The 18,527-nt window shown below is 43.0% G+C and overlaps 3 protein-coding genes across 4 annotated transcripts in view; all 3 read left to right on the top strand.

Moving 5' to 3' along the window:
* Positions 1–18,527, top strand: part of LOC133407965 (uncharacterized) — a 63,301-nt gene that overhangs the window by 3,876 nt on the left and 40,898 nt on the right. The window lies entirely within an intron of this gene.
* Positions 337–3,462, top strand: LOC133402009 (homeobox protein Hox-C6a-like). 2 transcript variants are annotated; one of them, XM_061675566.1, is made up of 2 exons: positions 337–2,259; positions 2,671–3,462. In XM_061675566.1, the coding sequence occupies exons 1-2, from the start codon at positions 1,860–1,862 to the stop codon at positions 2,985–2,987; spliced, it is 717 nt and encodes a 238-aa protein (XP_061531550.1). In that variant the 5' UTR covers positions 337–1,859; the 3' UTR covers positions 2,988–3,462. The 2 variants fall into 2 exon arrangements, with proteins under 2 accessions (XP_061531550.1, XP_061531542.1); XM_061675558.1 differs by having other exon boundaries at positions 2,668–3,462.
* hoxc5a (homeobox C5a) lies at positions 4,724–7,600 on the top strand. Its single transcript, XM_061675302.1, has 2 exons — positions 4,724–5,199; positions 6,490–7,600. The coding sequence occupies exons 1-2, from the start codon at positions 4,728–4,730 to the stop codon at positions 6,696–6,698; spliced, it is 681 nt and encodes a 226-aa protein (XP_061531286.1). The 5' UTR covers positions 4,724–4,727; the 3' UTR covers positions 6,699–7,600.

Here is an 18,527-nt window from a genome sequence, read left to right as displayed (position 1 = left end):
AACCTCAGCGCATTTTTGAATGTTTATACTATAATTGACATTTCACGTTGACTTGATGATAAAAACAAACAAAAAAAAATCCGCAGCACACTGCAGACGTGCTTCCTGCAAACATTTGCTGCAAATGCGGGATGGTCACATATGGCCACGAATAAGGTGAAGGGAAAGGACGTTTATGGCAAGTCACTTCCTCGTCTTTGTTGTCTCTTTTGTGGGCCATTCAGGCTCCCAAACAACAGGGCAAACAACGTTGCACAAGATACTCAACAAATCAATGAGGTGCACTAACACCCGCAGCGGGTGAATGCACGTTTTAACAGCTCTGCTGATTAAATTTCCCAATATGACCTGTTGAGAAGTGATTATTTCAATTTTATTTGCAGGTTTTGGGGATTATGTTCCGCTGCTGATCAGCTACATAAAAAAAAAAAACCAAAAAAAAAACCTCACTTTAAATTCACTCGCACCCAATTTATCAAGGCAGAAAAAAAAAAAAACGCAGACAGCAATTATAATATCCGTTTGTAGTCGAACAAATCGCAATCCGCTCAAAGACAATCGCTCAAGTTTTGCGTGTTCGTGGTGTGCCTCAAAAGCAATTTCCAAAGCCATTATTTGTCGCTCAGATAATCAGCAGTTTGGCTGCTCCCTTCCACGGTGCGTGTCACAGGAATGCACACACGTATGACGGCGCTGAAAACTTGCTGCACTTGATTGTATTTTAACTCCAAAACGGAGTGTTTAAAAGTTATACCTGGACGTTGGTCGCATGTGTGTGTAGTATTTCTGTCTGCAGACGGAGTGTGTGTGTGGTTTTTAAAAAAAAAAATTTTTTTAAATGAGCGTCAGAAATGTTCATTAAAGTACTTTTTGTTGTTGTATTTTCTGCTTCAGGCTGCTTGCCTTTGCTGCAGAGATAGTTGATGGTGAGCCGGGGAACGTCACTTGTTTTATTGCCCCCCCACCCCACCCCCCCCCCACCCCCACATAAGAGAGACCATAAACGCATTCTTGCCACCTCCCCCCCTGTTCACTGCAAAAAAAAACCTTTGAAAATTGCTCACAAGTCAAACAATTCATCGCTTCGTGCAAACCCTGACGCTATGCGAGAAAGTCATGAATATTGGTTCGGATAAATATGAAATGCCCATTTGAATCTGTAATATTCATCTTCAAAAAAAAAAAAAAAAAGGCATTTGTGTGTACGTTTAAACATATTTGCAGGGGAATCGTATATATAGCAATATTTTGGTCACGACACAAGACGTCATACTATTTGCACTGATTGTGGTATTAATAGACAATATCCTCAATGAGTCTTGGGACGTGACTCGGTGGGGATTGAAATGCGAATGTGCCACCACCATTCGAATGTCATCAGTCTCGAGCGTACTTGAGAGCTTTTATTCTAGTAAACACCTCCTTCCTCGCGTCTCAGCTCCCGGCAAGAGCGGGCATGGTGTGTGTCACTTCCACTGTTTATCGGCATTTTGCACTAATGCTCATGCAGCTCTCGGCTACAAGCTACAGTTTCTCCCGCAGTCCCGCCCCGCCATTGGCGGAGCCGGGTCAGCTGACTTTGTCATATTGTCTCCGAGCGAGCCAAGCCTCGGCTATAACACTCGGCTTTGTGCGTCTTAACCGGAGATTCCAAATTAATAATATTGAATCGTCAAAGTAGCGGGGAGGCACACGAGTGGAGGTGGTATCGGGGGACACGGCAAAAAAAAGAGAAGAAGAGCTTGCAGAAAGGTGTGGTTGGCTGACACACGCGGGAGGGAGATTTACTGGGAAGGAAGATTGAAAAGAGAGCGATAAAGAAGTGGGGAGAGTTGGAGAAGAGGGTTACGAGGCAAGGTATGAATTCTTATTTCGCAAACCCGTCGCTCTCCTGCCATTTATCCGGCGGCCAAGAGGTTTTGCCCAACGTGCCCATCAACTCCAGCACCTATGACACAGTCCGACATTTCTCGTCGTACGGCGCCGCTGTGAGCCAGAACCATCGGATATACGCACCTTTCTACTCCCCTCAAGATAACGTGGTGTTCGGCTCCGGCCGGGCTCAGTACGACTATGGCTCAAACGTGTTCCTGCAGGACAAGGACGTGCTGCCCAGCTGCAGGCAAACAAACATGGGACTCAACAGCACACAGAGCCACATTGGCCAAGACTACACTTTGGAGCAGAGCAGGGCGGCCCAGGAGCAGAAGAGCAACATCCCGATCTACCCGTGGATGCAGCGCATGAACTCACACAGCGGTGAGTTTTACTAGCAGCAAATAAATTAGGGAAATGGGGCCCGTTTTACGATATGTCTCACCAAGAGAGTAAGCTACTTTTTATGGCCCCATAAAACATGACTGTATCTCCTTGGCTTGTAGACGGGGCCTTTATTTTGCATGTGCAAACAAACAGCTTTCGTTCAGCTATCACCGGGACAGGCACGGGAAACTCTTGTGTACGTTTTTATTTATTCATACGACGAGGCAAAGATATCCTCTAAGATAACGTCGGAGTCATTTCGAACTTTGAATACATGCACCTCTCATGCCCCCTCCAGCACCCGCGTCCCCCCCCCCCCCCCCCCCCCCGCCACCCTACCACAAAAAAAAAAAAAAAAACAATGACAAAAAAAATCCATATTGACTGGGCGACTTTGTACCTCAGCAGGAGTGGGCTACGGGACAGACAGGCGCAGGGGGCGTCAGATCTACTCCCGCTACCAAACCCTCGAGCTGGAGAAGGAGTTCCACTTCAACCGCTACCTGACCCGGCGCAGACGCATCGAGATCGCCAACGCGCTCTGCCTGACCGAGCGCCAGATCAAGATCTGGTTCCAGAACCGGCGCATGAAGTGGAAGAAGGAGAGCAACCTGACGTCCGCGGTGGCCGCAGGGGAGTCCACGGCGGCCACGCAAGAAGAGGAAGGCAGTGGGGGCGCGGTGAAAGAAGACAAGGAGGACGAGGACAAGAAAAAGAAGGAATAGTTCCCGGGAGATGGAAAATAGAACCCCAACATTACTACCTAAAGATGGAGCTGAAAGGGACGACACTGCATGATGGCTCCCCCTCCTCGTGTTTATCATATCACGGAGGTGTTGAGCCTAAAAAAAAAAACCCAAAACAAAACAAAACAAAAAAAACCAAAACAAATCCCAATCATTTCAGCCACATTCTGAACCTTGTGACTCTGGATCACTCTTATGTTGTTATTGTATTATTATTATTTTTTTTTTACCTTGTCAGTGTCACACTTGTACTGTGCAAATAATAAGAATAAAAAAAAAACAACGAAGTATTAATTCCTACATTATTTCCAGTGCCAGTATAAACTATTTATCCCACACGCAGACAATGAATGCATCACTGTGAAGTCTCTGCTCACCAAATACAGTATTAAGTTAGTCTCGACATTCCACGGAAGGAAGGAATTGGACCCTTAATTTGGTCAGTGTAATTTACTACTTGAATATATATATATATATATATATATATATATATATATATATATATATATATATATATATATATATACATACATAGCTCTTGGAAAAACTCGAGTTGCACAAATAGACTGCAGTACACACGCACATTAACACACAGACACCCATGTATAAATATATGCCTGTTTATTGGCTGATCAGACTAACATGATATTATGCAAATCCTTACAAGGATGTATATGTGCATTTAGTTGCTTTAATAGACAACACATCACACCAAATTGCGCTTAAACCCCTTTACCTTTTTTTGTTTGGACTCATTGACACAATTCCTTGTGAAATATATATGTACACGTCGTTATTTTATTTTTATTTTTTTAATTGGAAAGTTCATGTTTTGTCATAATGGTGTATCATGGAATAAAATATTTGTAAAACTTTCGCATTTGTGAGGTGTATCTTGTATGGGAGCATCATTACATGAGCGTGGTGAGTTTGGGGGGTTTAAAATAAGTCAAGTGGGGAAGTTATTGGGCTTAATTTGGTCACACTTTGGCAGAAACACATTATGGACTTTATAACATTAAAAAAAAAAAATTCTTATGGACGTCAACTTAATTGTTTAAACTAAAACTGTATTGGCTTTGCTTTCTTGAAAATAATAATAATAATAACGTTTATATAATATATAATAAAACTCTCTATAGTTTTGTTATTGCTATCAGCCTTCTTGTTTTTTAATTTGGAATTGGAATTGTTGTAATGATTTATTATGAGAAAAGTGAGTGTGGCTTGCAGCACAAGCGCGCGTCCGTCCGGGACCGTCTTGCGCCATTCCAAACGCCAGATGACGCTCTTGTCCTACTGTGCTGCCATTTTTTTCGCGAAAGGCTCTCGCCCTGTTCCCCAACAGCAGCTCAAAGTTTACTGGACACGTTTTTGCTATTCATCAATATCCCCATTGAGTATCAACGCCAATTTATGACTGGCCAACATGCGCACGTGACCCCATACAAATAGGCCATATTTGGGCAGCGCGCATCGGATCAAGGATTAAAAAAAAAAAAGATACCAAAGGCTACTCCACCTATAAATCCCGGATTGTTTTTTTTTTTTTTTTTTTTTTTTTTTTTTTTTTTTTTTTTTTTAAAGAGAGGCTGATTTTTTCCCCCCCTCTTCCAAACGCGCCTACCAAGAAAAGCAATGATCAACACAAATCAGAGAATAAGAGCGACGTCTATCCAGCAAGCATCTCGGCGCTAAAAGTGTAAATAGATTTGGAAAATGAGCTCCTATGTTGACAGCTGCAACGTGAGGCGAGCGGGCGAGACAAGTTCTCCAATGTTTGCCTTCGGCGTGGCGGGGCGCGCGTCCAGCCTGTGCCATGGAGGCGTCAACGGGAGTGCCGTATTTACGCGCCCGGTCCCCACCGGCTCGCTTCTACTGGACGAGATGCAAACGAGCCTGAGAGGCGGACCGGAGCCTCCACTCCCACCCGCGCCTCGCATGCACTCCGGCCCGACCGCGCATGACTCGGGAGGGCTCCTCTGCGACGGCGGCGGCGGCGGCGGCTCCACGCTGCTTGCGGCCCCGGAAAGGGGCGTCAAGTCAGGCGGCAACCGGAGCCACGAGAACGCCAGAAGTGCGGAAAACGCGCAAACGGGGTCACGGACCGCCAACGGCAGCCAGCAGCAACACCGCAGTGAGCGTGGACCACAGATTTATCCGTGGATGACCAAACTGCACATGAGCCACGGTAAACTTGGTCTCTCTTGTCATTCCCTCTTTCAGGCTGCTCCACTTCTTTTCGAGCGGTCCACTTTCCCTCTTGAGTTTTATAGGCCAAACGCAGGAAATAATAAAAAACTCGCGGTCATAAATTTTATGACAAAGGCATCCATTGCTCGTAAACCTGCTCTATTACGGCGAAGAGGTGATCTGAGGGCTGATTTATGGTGCAGTAATTGGACCAGAGGATCAAACTGTGACAAAATTATCAAATAATATCACAGATTCATCTCGAAGTATTATTTTCTTTATTGCTTCGTTTATATTCCTCCCAGTACAGCATACATGCTTTACATTATCAGCCCGTGTAATTGTGTGTATGTATGTGTGTGTGTGTGTGTGTGTGTGTGTGTGTGTGTGTGTGTGTGAAGCTTTAGCCTTAAATTGAACTCTGGGAAACACCAATGACCTGACCCTCGCATGAACTTTTCACCTCGAAAAGATCTGAATAGGCATGCACTCTTTTTTCACGGACTGCAGCCACAAGTTGGCCGCAGGCTGCAGATGGACAGTGGTCACTTTTACTGCAAACGCTTTTGTTTTGTCTTACTTCAAATGCAAACATCCCCCCAGGCAGGTAGCACGCTGAAGGGAGGCTTCCGAATATCCAACGGTCTATTTAAAAGCGTGAAACAGGACAATATATCTTGGGAAACGTCTATTTAATACTTTTCATTTTGTTATATTTTTACTGATGCAAACTACTGAGTTAGGTTGAGGCCAAGGCCAGCATTCCTTCAATTTTACCATTAGCCTGTTCGTGCTATTCTGTCTCGTAAAATGTTGATTTACGTCATACTTTTTAGCCCTAGAGCAAAATAAACAAATACACCGCTTCATTTATTTACCTGTACACCTCCCCACAATCGACACAACGCACGATACCGAGAGCGAGATTCGATTATTACTGTCAATGCACCTCGTTGATATAATAGCACATTTCTTAGTGTCTTACTTCATAGACAGAGCTCCCAGTGTGAGTGCTACACTCAAAATATACAACACGTAGTTGAATTAATACACTGTTTATCCATGTCAATCAAAACTAAGGAGTAGTGTCTTTGTAAAGGCATTTTTTTTTTTGTATTTCATCTTATTCGATTGTATGCATGTATTGTATCCTATAAGATGACTGAGGAACTTTTGCTTGAAATTCAAGGACATTTGGAATTGATTTCTTCCAAAATGTGGAATTGTCCTTTCTTTCAACTGCATGTATTGCTACCGAATTTGCTAACTCCTCATTGCGCTGCGGCAGAATCGGAAGGCAAGCGCTCCAGGACCAGCTACACCCGCTACCAGACTCTGGAGCTGGAGAAGGAGTTCCACTTCAACCGCTACCTGAGCCGGCGCAGGCGCATCGAGATCGCGCACGCGCTGTGCCTGAACGAGAGGCAGATCAAGATATGGTTCCAGAACCGAAGGATGAAATGGAAGAAGGACTCAAAGATCAAAGCGAAGGAATAAGGGAAAAGCGTAGGGTGGCTTCGGTACGGCACGGCACAACGCGACACACACGCGGCGTGCGAAGAGCTGTCTGACCTCCGGATGAACTGCGGGGAGCAATGACATCATGACACGGCCTTGCGGCTCTTCATCACCAATTATGTGTCGCTCGTTGCAGTTTGGGATCCAATGTATTGACTATCGCTCACTCTGATCAATTGGTTTACATTGCTAAATGAATTTGCTGGCTTGTGCGGCGATAATAAGCCCACTGTGGGGACAAGAGGCTTCGAGTTGCCGTGGGCCCAATCATTCACGTTCTTAATTGGGATGAAAACGTGGACGTTTGGGTTCACATACCAAAGGGGCGGAAGAAAAAAGAAGCAAACAAGCAAACAAACAAACAAACAAACAAACATTTCTCCGTGTAACATGTTGTATTTGGTGCGTTCGGTGACGTGTCTTTGAAAATGACCGAATTCATGTGTGTAACCCAAGAAAACTGTATATGTGATGATACTGTGATGTGCAAAAAAAAAAAAAAAAGGCACCTTTGTAGCCTCGTGAATAAATAGCATAATTGAAAGCTCGATTGTTGACTGTAACCAATAAAGTGATCACATGCACTGAGCGTATTTATTATGTGTTTACAGTAATTACGTCGTAGGTTTTTATGACATTTGACAAGGCTGAGGCCTATAAGGAAATAATTGAACACATTAGGTAACAGTTTAGGTAACATTAAAACAGTTGCAATTTTTAATGTGCTTCGGAAGCCACCGCACTCTTTCATCGAGTGACAAACGCGCTGTGAAGTTTAAGGCCCCCATAAAACTTGATTGCCTCCCGTTTCCAGACAGACAGTTTCCTGTTTTGCCAGGAGAAGGAAGGGAAGCCCTCGCCTGTGATAATACAGCCCCTCCCCAAACAGCAACGTGGAGGCAAAAGTCGGCTTTCCTGCACCAAGGCTGTCGTTTTACGAGACACCATATGGTGACACTGTCCACGTCCGGTTAACTTGTTATATGTTTTAAAAGGCACAGTGGCCCTATTGGCTTAAATGGAATTGACTCACCTCCTGACTCCTCATAAAACGTCCTCGGTGCTGAGAAGAAGAGAATCGCGGTCCGCTTTCTTTGCCTGCATGCATGCGCTCTCTTGGGCCTCATGTGGCCTATACGTTGGCAATGTATTGAATCCCCCCCAGTCTCTTCTTTTTAGGGTATTTTAAAGTTTACAAGGTTAGATATGCCAATTGCCCCGAGCAGGCCCTGTGAATGGTGCTCGCGAAGCACGTGGTATCATTTAAGTGGCTTTTATGGCCTGGAAGAGCTGACAAACCTTCGATATATACACATCATATATAATCTTAAGTGTCCGGCAATCGCAGCTGCCGGCTGGCTGCATGCATGCGCCTTATCTGGGCCACAGAGGGCGAGGACGAGTACCGGTCTGCAGAACCCGGAATACTGCTTTGGACCGCAGCAGTAAGTTATTTGCCTGTCAGGCATGTTATCCTTTCATTTCACATGCTTGGAATATGTTCAATGAATTCTTTTCAATCGCGCATTTGATTGAAACGTGTTCATTACACAATGATTAGTTTCAGTCACAGACAGTCTTTTAAATGTGGATTTTACGATTATTGAATGCAATAATATTCACACTGAACGTAAATACAACATGTTTGAAATTAGTACGCGTGGTGTCAGTGGTGCAATGCAATTTATTTACAAGTATAAAATACATTTAAACACACAAACGCCGAATATCCGCGCATTGTTTAATAGAGACGAAGAGAGGGAGAGTGTGTGTGTGTTTGAAGGCGTTTTTTTGTTTTGTTTGTTTTTTTAACGTGGAGGCATAGAGACTGTGTATGTTTTCGTGCAGCCACAGAGACAAACAAACCAACGAAAACAACACAAAACCGTTGCGCGCGCGCGTGTGTTCGCGAGGAATGAGCGCAACGTCATCGTGGCTTCGTGCAGGCGGACGTCAAAACTCCTTGCACTGAAAGGTTCTTTGGGTGTATTTCATTTGTACATCGGTTGCACACGATTCGTTATTAATGAATGAATTAGTAATGATTTCAAGGAAACGAGGGGGGGAAATGACCACAATTGAATAATATGCAGCCCGGGTTTAAGGACTTACTTTTCAGGGTGGGGAGATTCCTCTGGAAGTTTGTATTGCTGTGCAAGTTGAAGTCAAATCTCTCTCTCTCTCATACACACACACACACACACACACACACACACACTCACACACACTCACACACACACAAACGAGTGTCTGAATTGACTGTAGATGAGTGTGGGGGGCTACTGTTGGTCAGTGTGATCTGAGTGGCTTGAACGAGTGTGTGTGTGTGTGTGTGTGTGTGTGTTTTTTTTAAATTGTATTTTATTTTTAAATTTGCTCACTCTTGGGCAACATGCGTGTGGACGCTCTGCAGAGGCACCAGCTGCTCGACAAGTTGAGCCACTTTACGTCCTTCCTGTTTTACTTTTACTCTGTTTTACTTACGACAATTGCACACATTTCAACATCGTGTTATTTATTTGAAGTACACGTTTCCTGTCGTGCGGCCTGATGCGTACTACACTTCCATTAGGGGGCACTGCGCAACACACTCCTTAAACATGTGTGTGTGTGTGTGTGTGTCTGCAGGTCTGCAGATTGTAATTAGTCGTCAGTTGTTGTTCCGACTGTATTTTGTTCAAAATTGCCCGTTTTCGATTGAGAAATCGTCATCAACTCAAAGTTAAATTGAACTTCTTGAAATTACCCACATTTACAGTAGATTTTGGATCATTTATAGAGCCCTTGTGTTGCTAAATTGACATTTTGTTTATGTGTTGGAATGGTTGTGCAACTCTCATTAACAATGAATGTTTATTTATTTTTTTCATTTTTATTTTTGAATCAAATTTGTGCTGTTGAGCCTGAGGATTGAAAGTGAAACAATGCAAACATCCGCTTTCTCTGACAGTGACATTGTTTTTCTGTTCCTTTCTCTGACCTGCGCAGCTGACACGGTCATTATTCAAGACGGACAGGTCACTTCCGGGTGACTTTTCTTTTGTCTCAGCCCACATTAGAAGCATCCAATCCCACTGCATCGCGCTGCAAGTCCACCTGAATTTATTGACAATGTGAAGACAAAGTCGTATCATTTTTAAACTACGTGCGGTTGCGCGATGACGTAAAAAGGCTTTCTATTTATGCACATTAGCCCGAGGAGGCTGTACTTTTAGTTTTGTGTCAAAAGGACCCGTCCTAAATGCCTCTTCTCATTCCCTTTTCTAGGACAACCTCAGCCCATTTGCAAATAAACCACAGGAGGGAAAGTGAAACGACCATCGAACGCAGCATATGAAAATAGAAATGGAAATAAATATATTTTTCCATGAATTAACAATGTTCTCATCGCTATAATTTCAGTTGGGCTTCATTTAAAAACGAACAATCATAGAAATAGCGCAGCGATCACACACACATTTACAATTAATGTTGCGTACGTTGCGAAAACTAAAACAATGTGTATACATGAAGGATGGTCAAATCTGATTTATTTTTCTATTTTTTGACATACATAGGTGTAGATATTTTCCAGATCATTAGCAACAAGTGGCTCGTAAGTAAATAAGGACAACGTATATAAGCAGCAATGTAGAAGTGTAAAACATAAGTTTTATTTAAAATAGAGAATATGTAAACGATACATATGTGATGTAAAATGAAATAAATACATATTGCGAAGCAGATATATATGCGCCCTAATGAAAAAAAAAACATTAACTACGGTTAAAAAAATCTGTATGAAAATATCACAAAAATAACAAAATATTTAAGACGTCTCGAAACACTTCAGCATATTTTATATATTAATGCATTCATTGCAGAGCTGCGTTTAAAAAAAAATGTGGCGGCTTGGCTGTTAATAATAATCCTGCAGGCACCACGTTTGATCTGGTGTCTCCTTTGTGTTTTCCAGGTCATTCCACGGGTTGAGAGAGAGAGAGAGAGAGAGAGAGAGAGAGAGAGAGAGAGAGAGAGAGAGAGAGAGAGAGTGGGGGGTGGGTGGGTGGGGGAGAGAGGGGAGTGCGTGGGGCCGCGGACGTGTCGCCTGTCCACCTGTCTCCTGGTGGAGATCTGACACTTCTTGCAGCCTGTTATGAGCTTGAAGGCCAGCAGCTGGCTCCCTCGCCGGTGCCTGCCTGCTTGAAAAAGGTTACACTTGTATAGTGTTGGCGTAAATGTACACGCTAGGCCGTGCACTCAAATTGTGGCGCAAACTACTTCAGCTTTATTGTCATGAAAGTTGCATAGGGAAGTGGTTGAACACTAATCAACACTAAAGCAACGTTTCATGTAATGAGGGGCGAAACAAGCGCGTCTAAAAGCCCCTCTTTCCCGCATGGCTTCTTCTCTTTGCGCATACATTCATATTCGACCTCTCTCACTGCACTTCATTAAAACTTTCTTTTTCATTATTGTTACAACGGGACGATGTAGCTTATTGCAATTACACCTGTGGGGGCGGGGCGGGGTGGGGGCGTGCACATGCGGTCTATTCTGTTAACGGTTTGATTAAAAGCGCGTTATAGCCATTTAATCAGGGATATTACAGCGCCCAGGTCAGGTGCCACTGGGCCACCAATTTACGCACGGCACCACCGCATCGTCTGCATTTCCTATATACACGTGTACAGCTTTTAATTAGCAAAGGGGCGCTTAATTAGCCCTCCAATGAATAAATGAAACAGCCAAATAATCCGCCCGAGGGCCTCATCTTTTTCACTTTTACATTATGACCAGTTATTGAACTAGGTGGACGATGTGAAAGCCATTTGTGCGGAGAAGGAATTCATTGGCGTCCCTCCATCAATAATCCTTGGCAGTGAACTATTGGAGGCAGTCAAACGCGCGGGGTGAAGCGCGGGTCAGCCTGTCTAACTCTTATTAAAATTAAAATGCATCCTGGCGGAGCAACAAACTAGTCCGCCGCATCCCCGTCGCCACGTCAAATAGCACATTAGGTTTTTGCTATCTCATTGTTGTTGTTTTTTTTTTTAACGAGGAGAAATCTTCAGATGCATTGGTTGAACTCTCTCGTGCACTTCCACTGTAATCAATGCCATCGATTCACAATCTGGGCTATGTTCGCCCTTTTTAATAACCTACTAACAGGACCACATGTCCGATATGGCATTTTTCATCCCGGTCGTTTCTCATTAGCTTCCAGAGCGGCAGAAAGAAAGGTTAGCGAGCGGTCAGTATGCTAATAGCAAGCAGAAAGAAATGGTTGGGAACAATGGAAACTTATTTTTCATCCGCGCTGTCACGCGGACCTTTTGTGTAGGCTGCGTGTTTGGGACTGAATATTCATAAAAGAGCTACCTCAAAGGAGGACATGCTTGATTCTTTGTGTTGATCATCGCGCACACGGCATTTCAAATAACATCATTTTTTTTTTGTGGAATGATCTATTACTGATACGCCACTTCTCCACAAAGGCTGAACGATCCGCATTAGTTGCCTATATGTACCCTGTAGAACCGAATTTGTGTGGAGTTGAAAACAATCGCAAATACGTGTCTACGGGAATGCATGGGCAGCTCCAAGTCGCCACCAGCCTCGGCCTCCACGTAAACACCAGCAAGCAACGCGCGCGCCCACGCACTTCGTGGCACTCCTGTCGGGTGCCCTTGCCTGCACGCATAGTCGAGACGAAGCCGTGAAGCCACATCCGGAGAGTGCGAGCTACCGTGCGCGACCCCGTGAAACACGTTTCGCACCAGCGCTCGTTTAAAGCTGACTGATTTACAGCTTTTATTGCGCTATAAAAGGCTTCCAACATCCTAGCGAGCGCTAATAGAAATGTCATGCGCCTTCCCTCCAAAGCAGGCCGGCTACAAACGCAGCACGTTGTCATTATGATTATGATTATGATTATGATGATTATTATTATGAAGTTCCCAGGTAAAAGAATAAAAAGAAGTAGATGGAGCAGGCTCTCCTCTCTCGCAGCTGACCCCTTAGATAAGAAAGGGTGCAGCGTGCACATGACAAGTTTCCATCGAGATAAAAGCAGAGCGAATGCGCACACTGCTTCAGATACTATCAGCGTTTGGAGCTGGATTTCCAAATGGCAGTCACACCAAAATCTATGTTGGTTCAGATCCACTGGAATAAGCAAAGCCTTAAAGCGTCACTCTAAGCGTTTTTGTAATATTTAATCACTTGCATCTAAAGTACTGTATGTCTCCTGTATCATGGATGGAGAGGGATGGCCCAGTCATTTGCATTCTGGTCTTGTGCTTTTATTTCAGACACATAGTACGGTTTCTGTGAGCAAAACCAGTCAAAAATGACTTCAAAGGCTTCTATATAGTCATATTATTGCTCTATGTAAGGTGAGGGGACGGCACAGCAACCTGCGACATTACGATATCTTGCTGACAACCTCCATGAAATGTCACGATTAAGCAATTTTACAATATCAATGGAACTTATACCGGGTCAACTTGTTTCCAGTTGTGTTCATGAGTTTGCAATCCCTGGCAGAATTTGCGAAATATTGCCAATTTTGGGTTAACCAGTTCATTGCTATGTTTTGTTTATTGGTTGTGCTATTCTGAAATAGGTGAATTTGAATCTCAATTCAAATAAAAATAAACGTGTTTTGCCTGATCACTCACGTTTTCTTTAGAGACCCCGTAAAGTCATTTTCATGTTTTGTTTCTAAATACATTCAATGTTTGAAAAGATGTGCCGAATGCAAAGACTGAGGACAATTTAGTACTGAATTGTTGAGATATAGGGTTAAACTTTATTTCACCGTCTCAGTTGTACAGAGTTTTGGGGCAGCCTTCAAAATAAGCCCAAGAAGGCACTTGGGGCATGAGTCCCCCTTCCCCCAATATAGACGTACTCCGCACCGTCATTTCAGCTCTGGCAATTCGGTGCGAGTGCCACATGCTTATTCATAATAACTTGGCCCATTTCGACCACTACAGTTTGCAGTTAGCAACCAAGCTATGCCAACAATCTGAAAAAATACTCAAATCTGTGCTGAAGTGTTTTAGGTGTTGTGTGTTATTTGGACCACAGTGTTTTTCCCGTGTGCCCGAACGCTTGGCGTGCATCGTGAGACAGTGACTCACACCTGCCCACCAGCGTTATAGTAGCCACCAGCGGGCCTTCAGCCTCAGGGTGGTTGCTTGGCCGCCTGCAACGTCGTGGGGTGAGGAGGAGGAAAGAAGAAAAAAAAATTCCTCCTATAGGTGACTAATGCGTCACACTGCTGTGGTCGCTTCAGAGCGCGCCATCGTTGGCCACAATTCCGTCAACGAGCCGCTGATTTTCAACGGCGCCAAGGGGGGGGGGAGAATTGTCTCTGAGCTCCCAGTGCAATTACTGGCAGCCACGGTGGGCTCAGAGGCTGCCTGGCTGCCACAGAGTGCCTCTCTGCGGCCTGCGAGAGCATGTGCATCGCTTGAAACGAGCCGGGAGAAAAGGCACACATTTGACTGACAGGTGAACGTTTCGCGGGGCATGTCTTTTTGCGGACACGCCCACAGCGTTTAAAAGCTGAGACAATGTCATTTCTGCACCATTTTGGAACCGGGTTTCATCTCAGAATACAATGATTTGCAAATCATGTTCAACCTATATTTAATTGAATACACTACAAAGACAAGATATTTAATGTTCAAACTGATAAACTTGATTGTTTTCAACAAATAATCATTAACTTAGAATTTTATGGCTGCAACACCTTCCAAAAAAGCTGGGACAAGTGGCAAAAAAGACTGAGATAGTTGAGGAATGCTCATCAAACACCTGTTTGGAACATCCCACAGGTGAAAAGGCTAATTGGGAACAGGTGGGTGCCACGATTGGGTATAAAAGGAGCTTGCCTGAATTGCTCAGTCATTCACAAGCAAAGATGGGGCGAGGTTCACCGCTTTGTGAACAAGTGTGTGAGAAAATACTTGAACAGTTTAAGGACAATGTTCCTCAACGTACAATTGCAAGGAATTTAGGGATTTCATCATCTACGGTCCATAATATCATCAAAAGGTTCAGAGAATCTAGAGAAATCACTGCATGTAAGCGGCAAGTCCGAAAACCAACACTAAATGCCCGTGACCTTCGATTCCTCAGCAGCACTGCATCAAAAACCGACATCAATGTGTAAAGGATATCACCACATGGGCTCAGGAACAATTCCGAAAACCAATGTTAGTAAATACAGTTCGGCGCTACATCCGTAAGTGCAACTTAAAACTGTACTATGCAAAGCAAAAGCCATTTATCAACAACACTCAGAAACACTGCAGGCATCTCTGGGGCCGAGCTCATCTAAGATGGACTGATGCAAAATGGAAAAGTGTTCTGTTGTCCGACGAGTCCACCTTTCAAATTGTTTTTGGAAATTGTGGACTTCGTGTCCTCCGGGCCAAAGAGGAAAAGAACCATCCGGACTGTTGTGGACGCAAAGTTCAAAAGACAGCATCTGTGATGGTATGGGGCTGTGGGGATGTGTAACTTACACATCTGTGAAGGTACCATTAATGCTGAAAGGTACATAGAGGTGTTGGAGAAACAGGTGCCATCCAAGCAACGTCTTTTTCATGGACAATGCCAAACCACATTCTGCACGTGTTACAACAGCGTGGCTTCGTATTAAAAGAGTACGGGTACTCGACTGGCCTGCCTGCAGTCCAGACCTGTCTCCCATTGAAAATATGTGGCGCATTATGAAGTATAAAATACGACAACGGAGACCCCGGACTGTTGAACAGCTCAAGGTGTACATCAAGCAAGAATGGGAAAGAATTCCACCTCCAAAGCTTCCACACTTAGTGTCCTCAGTTCCCAAACGTTTATTGAATGTTGTTAACAGAAAAGGTGATGTAACACAGTGGTAAACATGACCCTGTCCCATCTTTTTTGGAACGTGTCGCAGCCATAAAATGTAAGTTAATGATTATTTGCTAAAAGCGATCAAGTTGATCAGTTTGAACATTAAATATCTTGTCTTTGTAGTGTATTCAATTAAATATAAGTTGAACATGATTTGCAAATCATTGTATTCTGTTTTTATTTATGTTTAACACAATGTCCCAACTTCATTGGAATTGGGGTTGTACTTGCCGATTAATTTATTCACTCAAATTTGGCAGACTTCTTTACATTTTTTTCTGTGGTGTGTTAAATTTACGACATTTGTTGTGTCACTTTACGGGGTCTTTAAATAATCTTATAACTTCTTCAGGAGTATGTAAACCTAGGATCATAAAACACAACAAGCACTATGCACACATTATTGGATATAATATAGTTCGATATTCGTGCAATAATTGTTTATTCAGGAGCGAGAAAAATCAGTTTCACTGAAAAATGTGGATAAAAAGCAACTACATTGGTCTCTTGTCATCACTGTATGTTGGATGCTATATAGTCAATGTCTTATAATGTTTCAGTTAACTACTAGTACATAACACATACATAATAGAGCCATGTTTTCATTATGAGGACATTTCCATTTAATTACAAAATCATCATCCAAATCCTTGGAAATCAACAGCCGTGATATCAATACTTTGTTTCTTTAATGCCGATTGTATCAGAAAACGATCCATACATGCTCGTAATTTGTTTCGGTGTGAAGTTGGCAAAATTGACTTTGCTTCTTTACTGCTTCTGTGCTGCTCTAAGTTAGCTTGTACTGATTGTGGCTCTTTTTTATTGTGGTATCATAGCTGTAAAGTTCCCATTGGAGCATTATAGGCATACTTATCTTATCAGGTTTGTCACACAACTTTATGCTGCTCATCTGCTTTGTGACATGTGTCAACTTAATTACATTGTTTATGATTGTGTGTCACGTGCTTAGTGATGTTACAGTGCTGAAAACATTGGAATAAATGTCGCATGACTGATTATTTTTAGCTGTGCTTGTGTATTTTGATAATGTGATCTTTCTTTATCCTTTCTCTAACTAAATTGAAACAATGCAGTCAATATAGTTTTAGCTCAGGCAGGCACAGGCCTGTTTCAACCCACAATTCAGCCACTCCCCCCCCCCCCCCCTGAGCAGCACAGCCTAAGATGCTGTCTGACATTTCTATGCTCAACAAACATTGTTTGGAGTAGTAAGGATTAGGTGGGAATGGGTGGGCAAACTATCAACCGTGGGCCAAATATGGCCTGCTTGGTTCTTTAATCCGGCCCATTGAGTCATTTCCATTATGTAAAGTCGTGTAATACCGTATTGATTGCATTTTTTTGTTTTTGTTTTTGCTAAAATTGGTTAAAATGTATTCATTCATTTTATGTGATTTGTAAAATGCATGTATCTGATTAATTAGTTACTGATTGTGTCGTGGTACATTCACGTGACTTCTGTGCAGGCAGCCTGTGTTTAGTTCCCACTCAGTGACGGCCTGAATGTGAGTTTGAATAGGTATCTGCCTCTACCAGGGGGTCACCAAACTTTTGGAAAACGAGAGCATACTACAGTGATGAATGCGAATGACTACCAGTTTAACATATTTCTGGTTTGGTCGTGCATTAGAATGCTGACCTTTGAACTACAGTGGAGCCCCGCATATTAGTGATTCGGCATTCGCTAATGCCTGGATCAGACTACAAGACAAATTTGGTCTTTCACAATGGCACTATGTCAGACTGTTGCCATAAAATCTTGCCGTATCTCGGTTAGTCACTTGTAACACTACACGACATTTATTATGATAACACAGTATCCTGTCTTTTGCCATCACTGGGCTTTATCTTGTCAAATCAAACACCGTCGTGGAAGCGGCACCAGAAAACGTGTCACCGCGACCGGATATACCTGTTACCATAACGACAAGAACAACAATGGATTGTGGCAATGTGTGTTGGATGAAAAAGAACAAAAAGAAGGCAAAAATGTGTAATGTTGTCACTTGACGTTTTGGGCTGTCCATTCAAGGGGCGCTTGAGGTACTTTTAATACGGCTCGCAAGCAGGCAACATATCTTTATGCAGCCAGCTAATGCTAGCACGTTTGCACGTTAACACGCCGGCGTTCTGTCGAATCATGCTCTAAAGCGTCTGTAAACATTGGTTTGCGCGCGTGAATAAATGTTGACAACGGCGAGCAAGGGAGGCAATGCGCCGGCCGCAATACGCAGTCCTATTGGTCTTCGTCAGGGCTGTCAAACTCATTTTAGACTCACATCCGACCCAATTTGATCTCAAGTGGGCCGGACCAGTATATCCATGACCCTATAAGCTATTAATAAAATAAATTAAACTTTTTTTTTTTACCATCTTTTTGGGTGCACATTACTATAATTGGGAAAATATTCACATTTATTGATTATTATCTTGTTCCTAATCTTGTTTGAAATCATATGAGCAAGCTCGAATGTCATAACAAAAAATTGTGCAATTTCAACAATATTATGAATCTGTGTTTTCATCTACATCTTTTTCAATTTATATACATTTCCACATCCATCTGAAAATCTTGAAAGGCTCAACTGACTCATCACACCATGCAAACTAAAGTAGGAACTTTTTAGAATGAAAGTGCAGTTATCCTCCTGCCTTGTAAAAGTATACAGGCAGATTGACAGAGTGAAGCAAAAAAATGTATTTGCGCTGTCAATGAAGGATACATATCCACAATAAGTGCAAAATAGAAACTCAAATTTGCTACTTATTTAATTGTCACTCAGTAGCTTGCCATATAAACCAAAGAATTTATATGAGGTTAGCATTAGTCTGCACAAACAATTAGCAACCCCCTCTCCAACTATTAGCATGGATCAAATTATCTTGTAGTCT

The sequence above is a fragment of the Phycodurus eques genome, chromosome 1 (assembly GCF_024500275.1).
Source record: "Phycodurus eques isolate BA_2022a chromosome 1, UOR_Pequ_1.1, whole genome shotgun sequence".
Lineage (NCBI taxonomy): Eukaryota > Metazoa > Chordata > Actinopteri > Syngnathiformes > Syngnathidae > Phycodurus > Phycodurus eques.
This window is presented reverse-complemented; position numbering and strand designations above follow the sequence as displayed.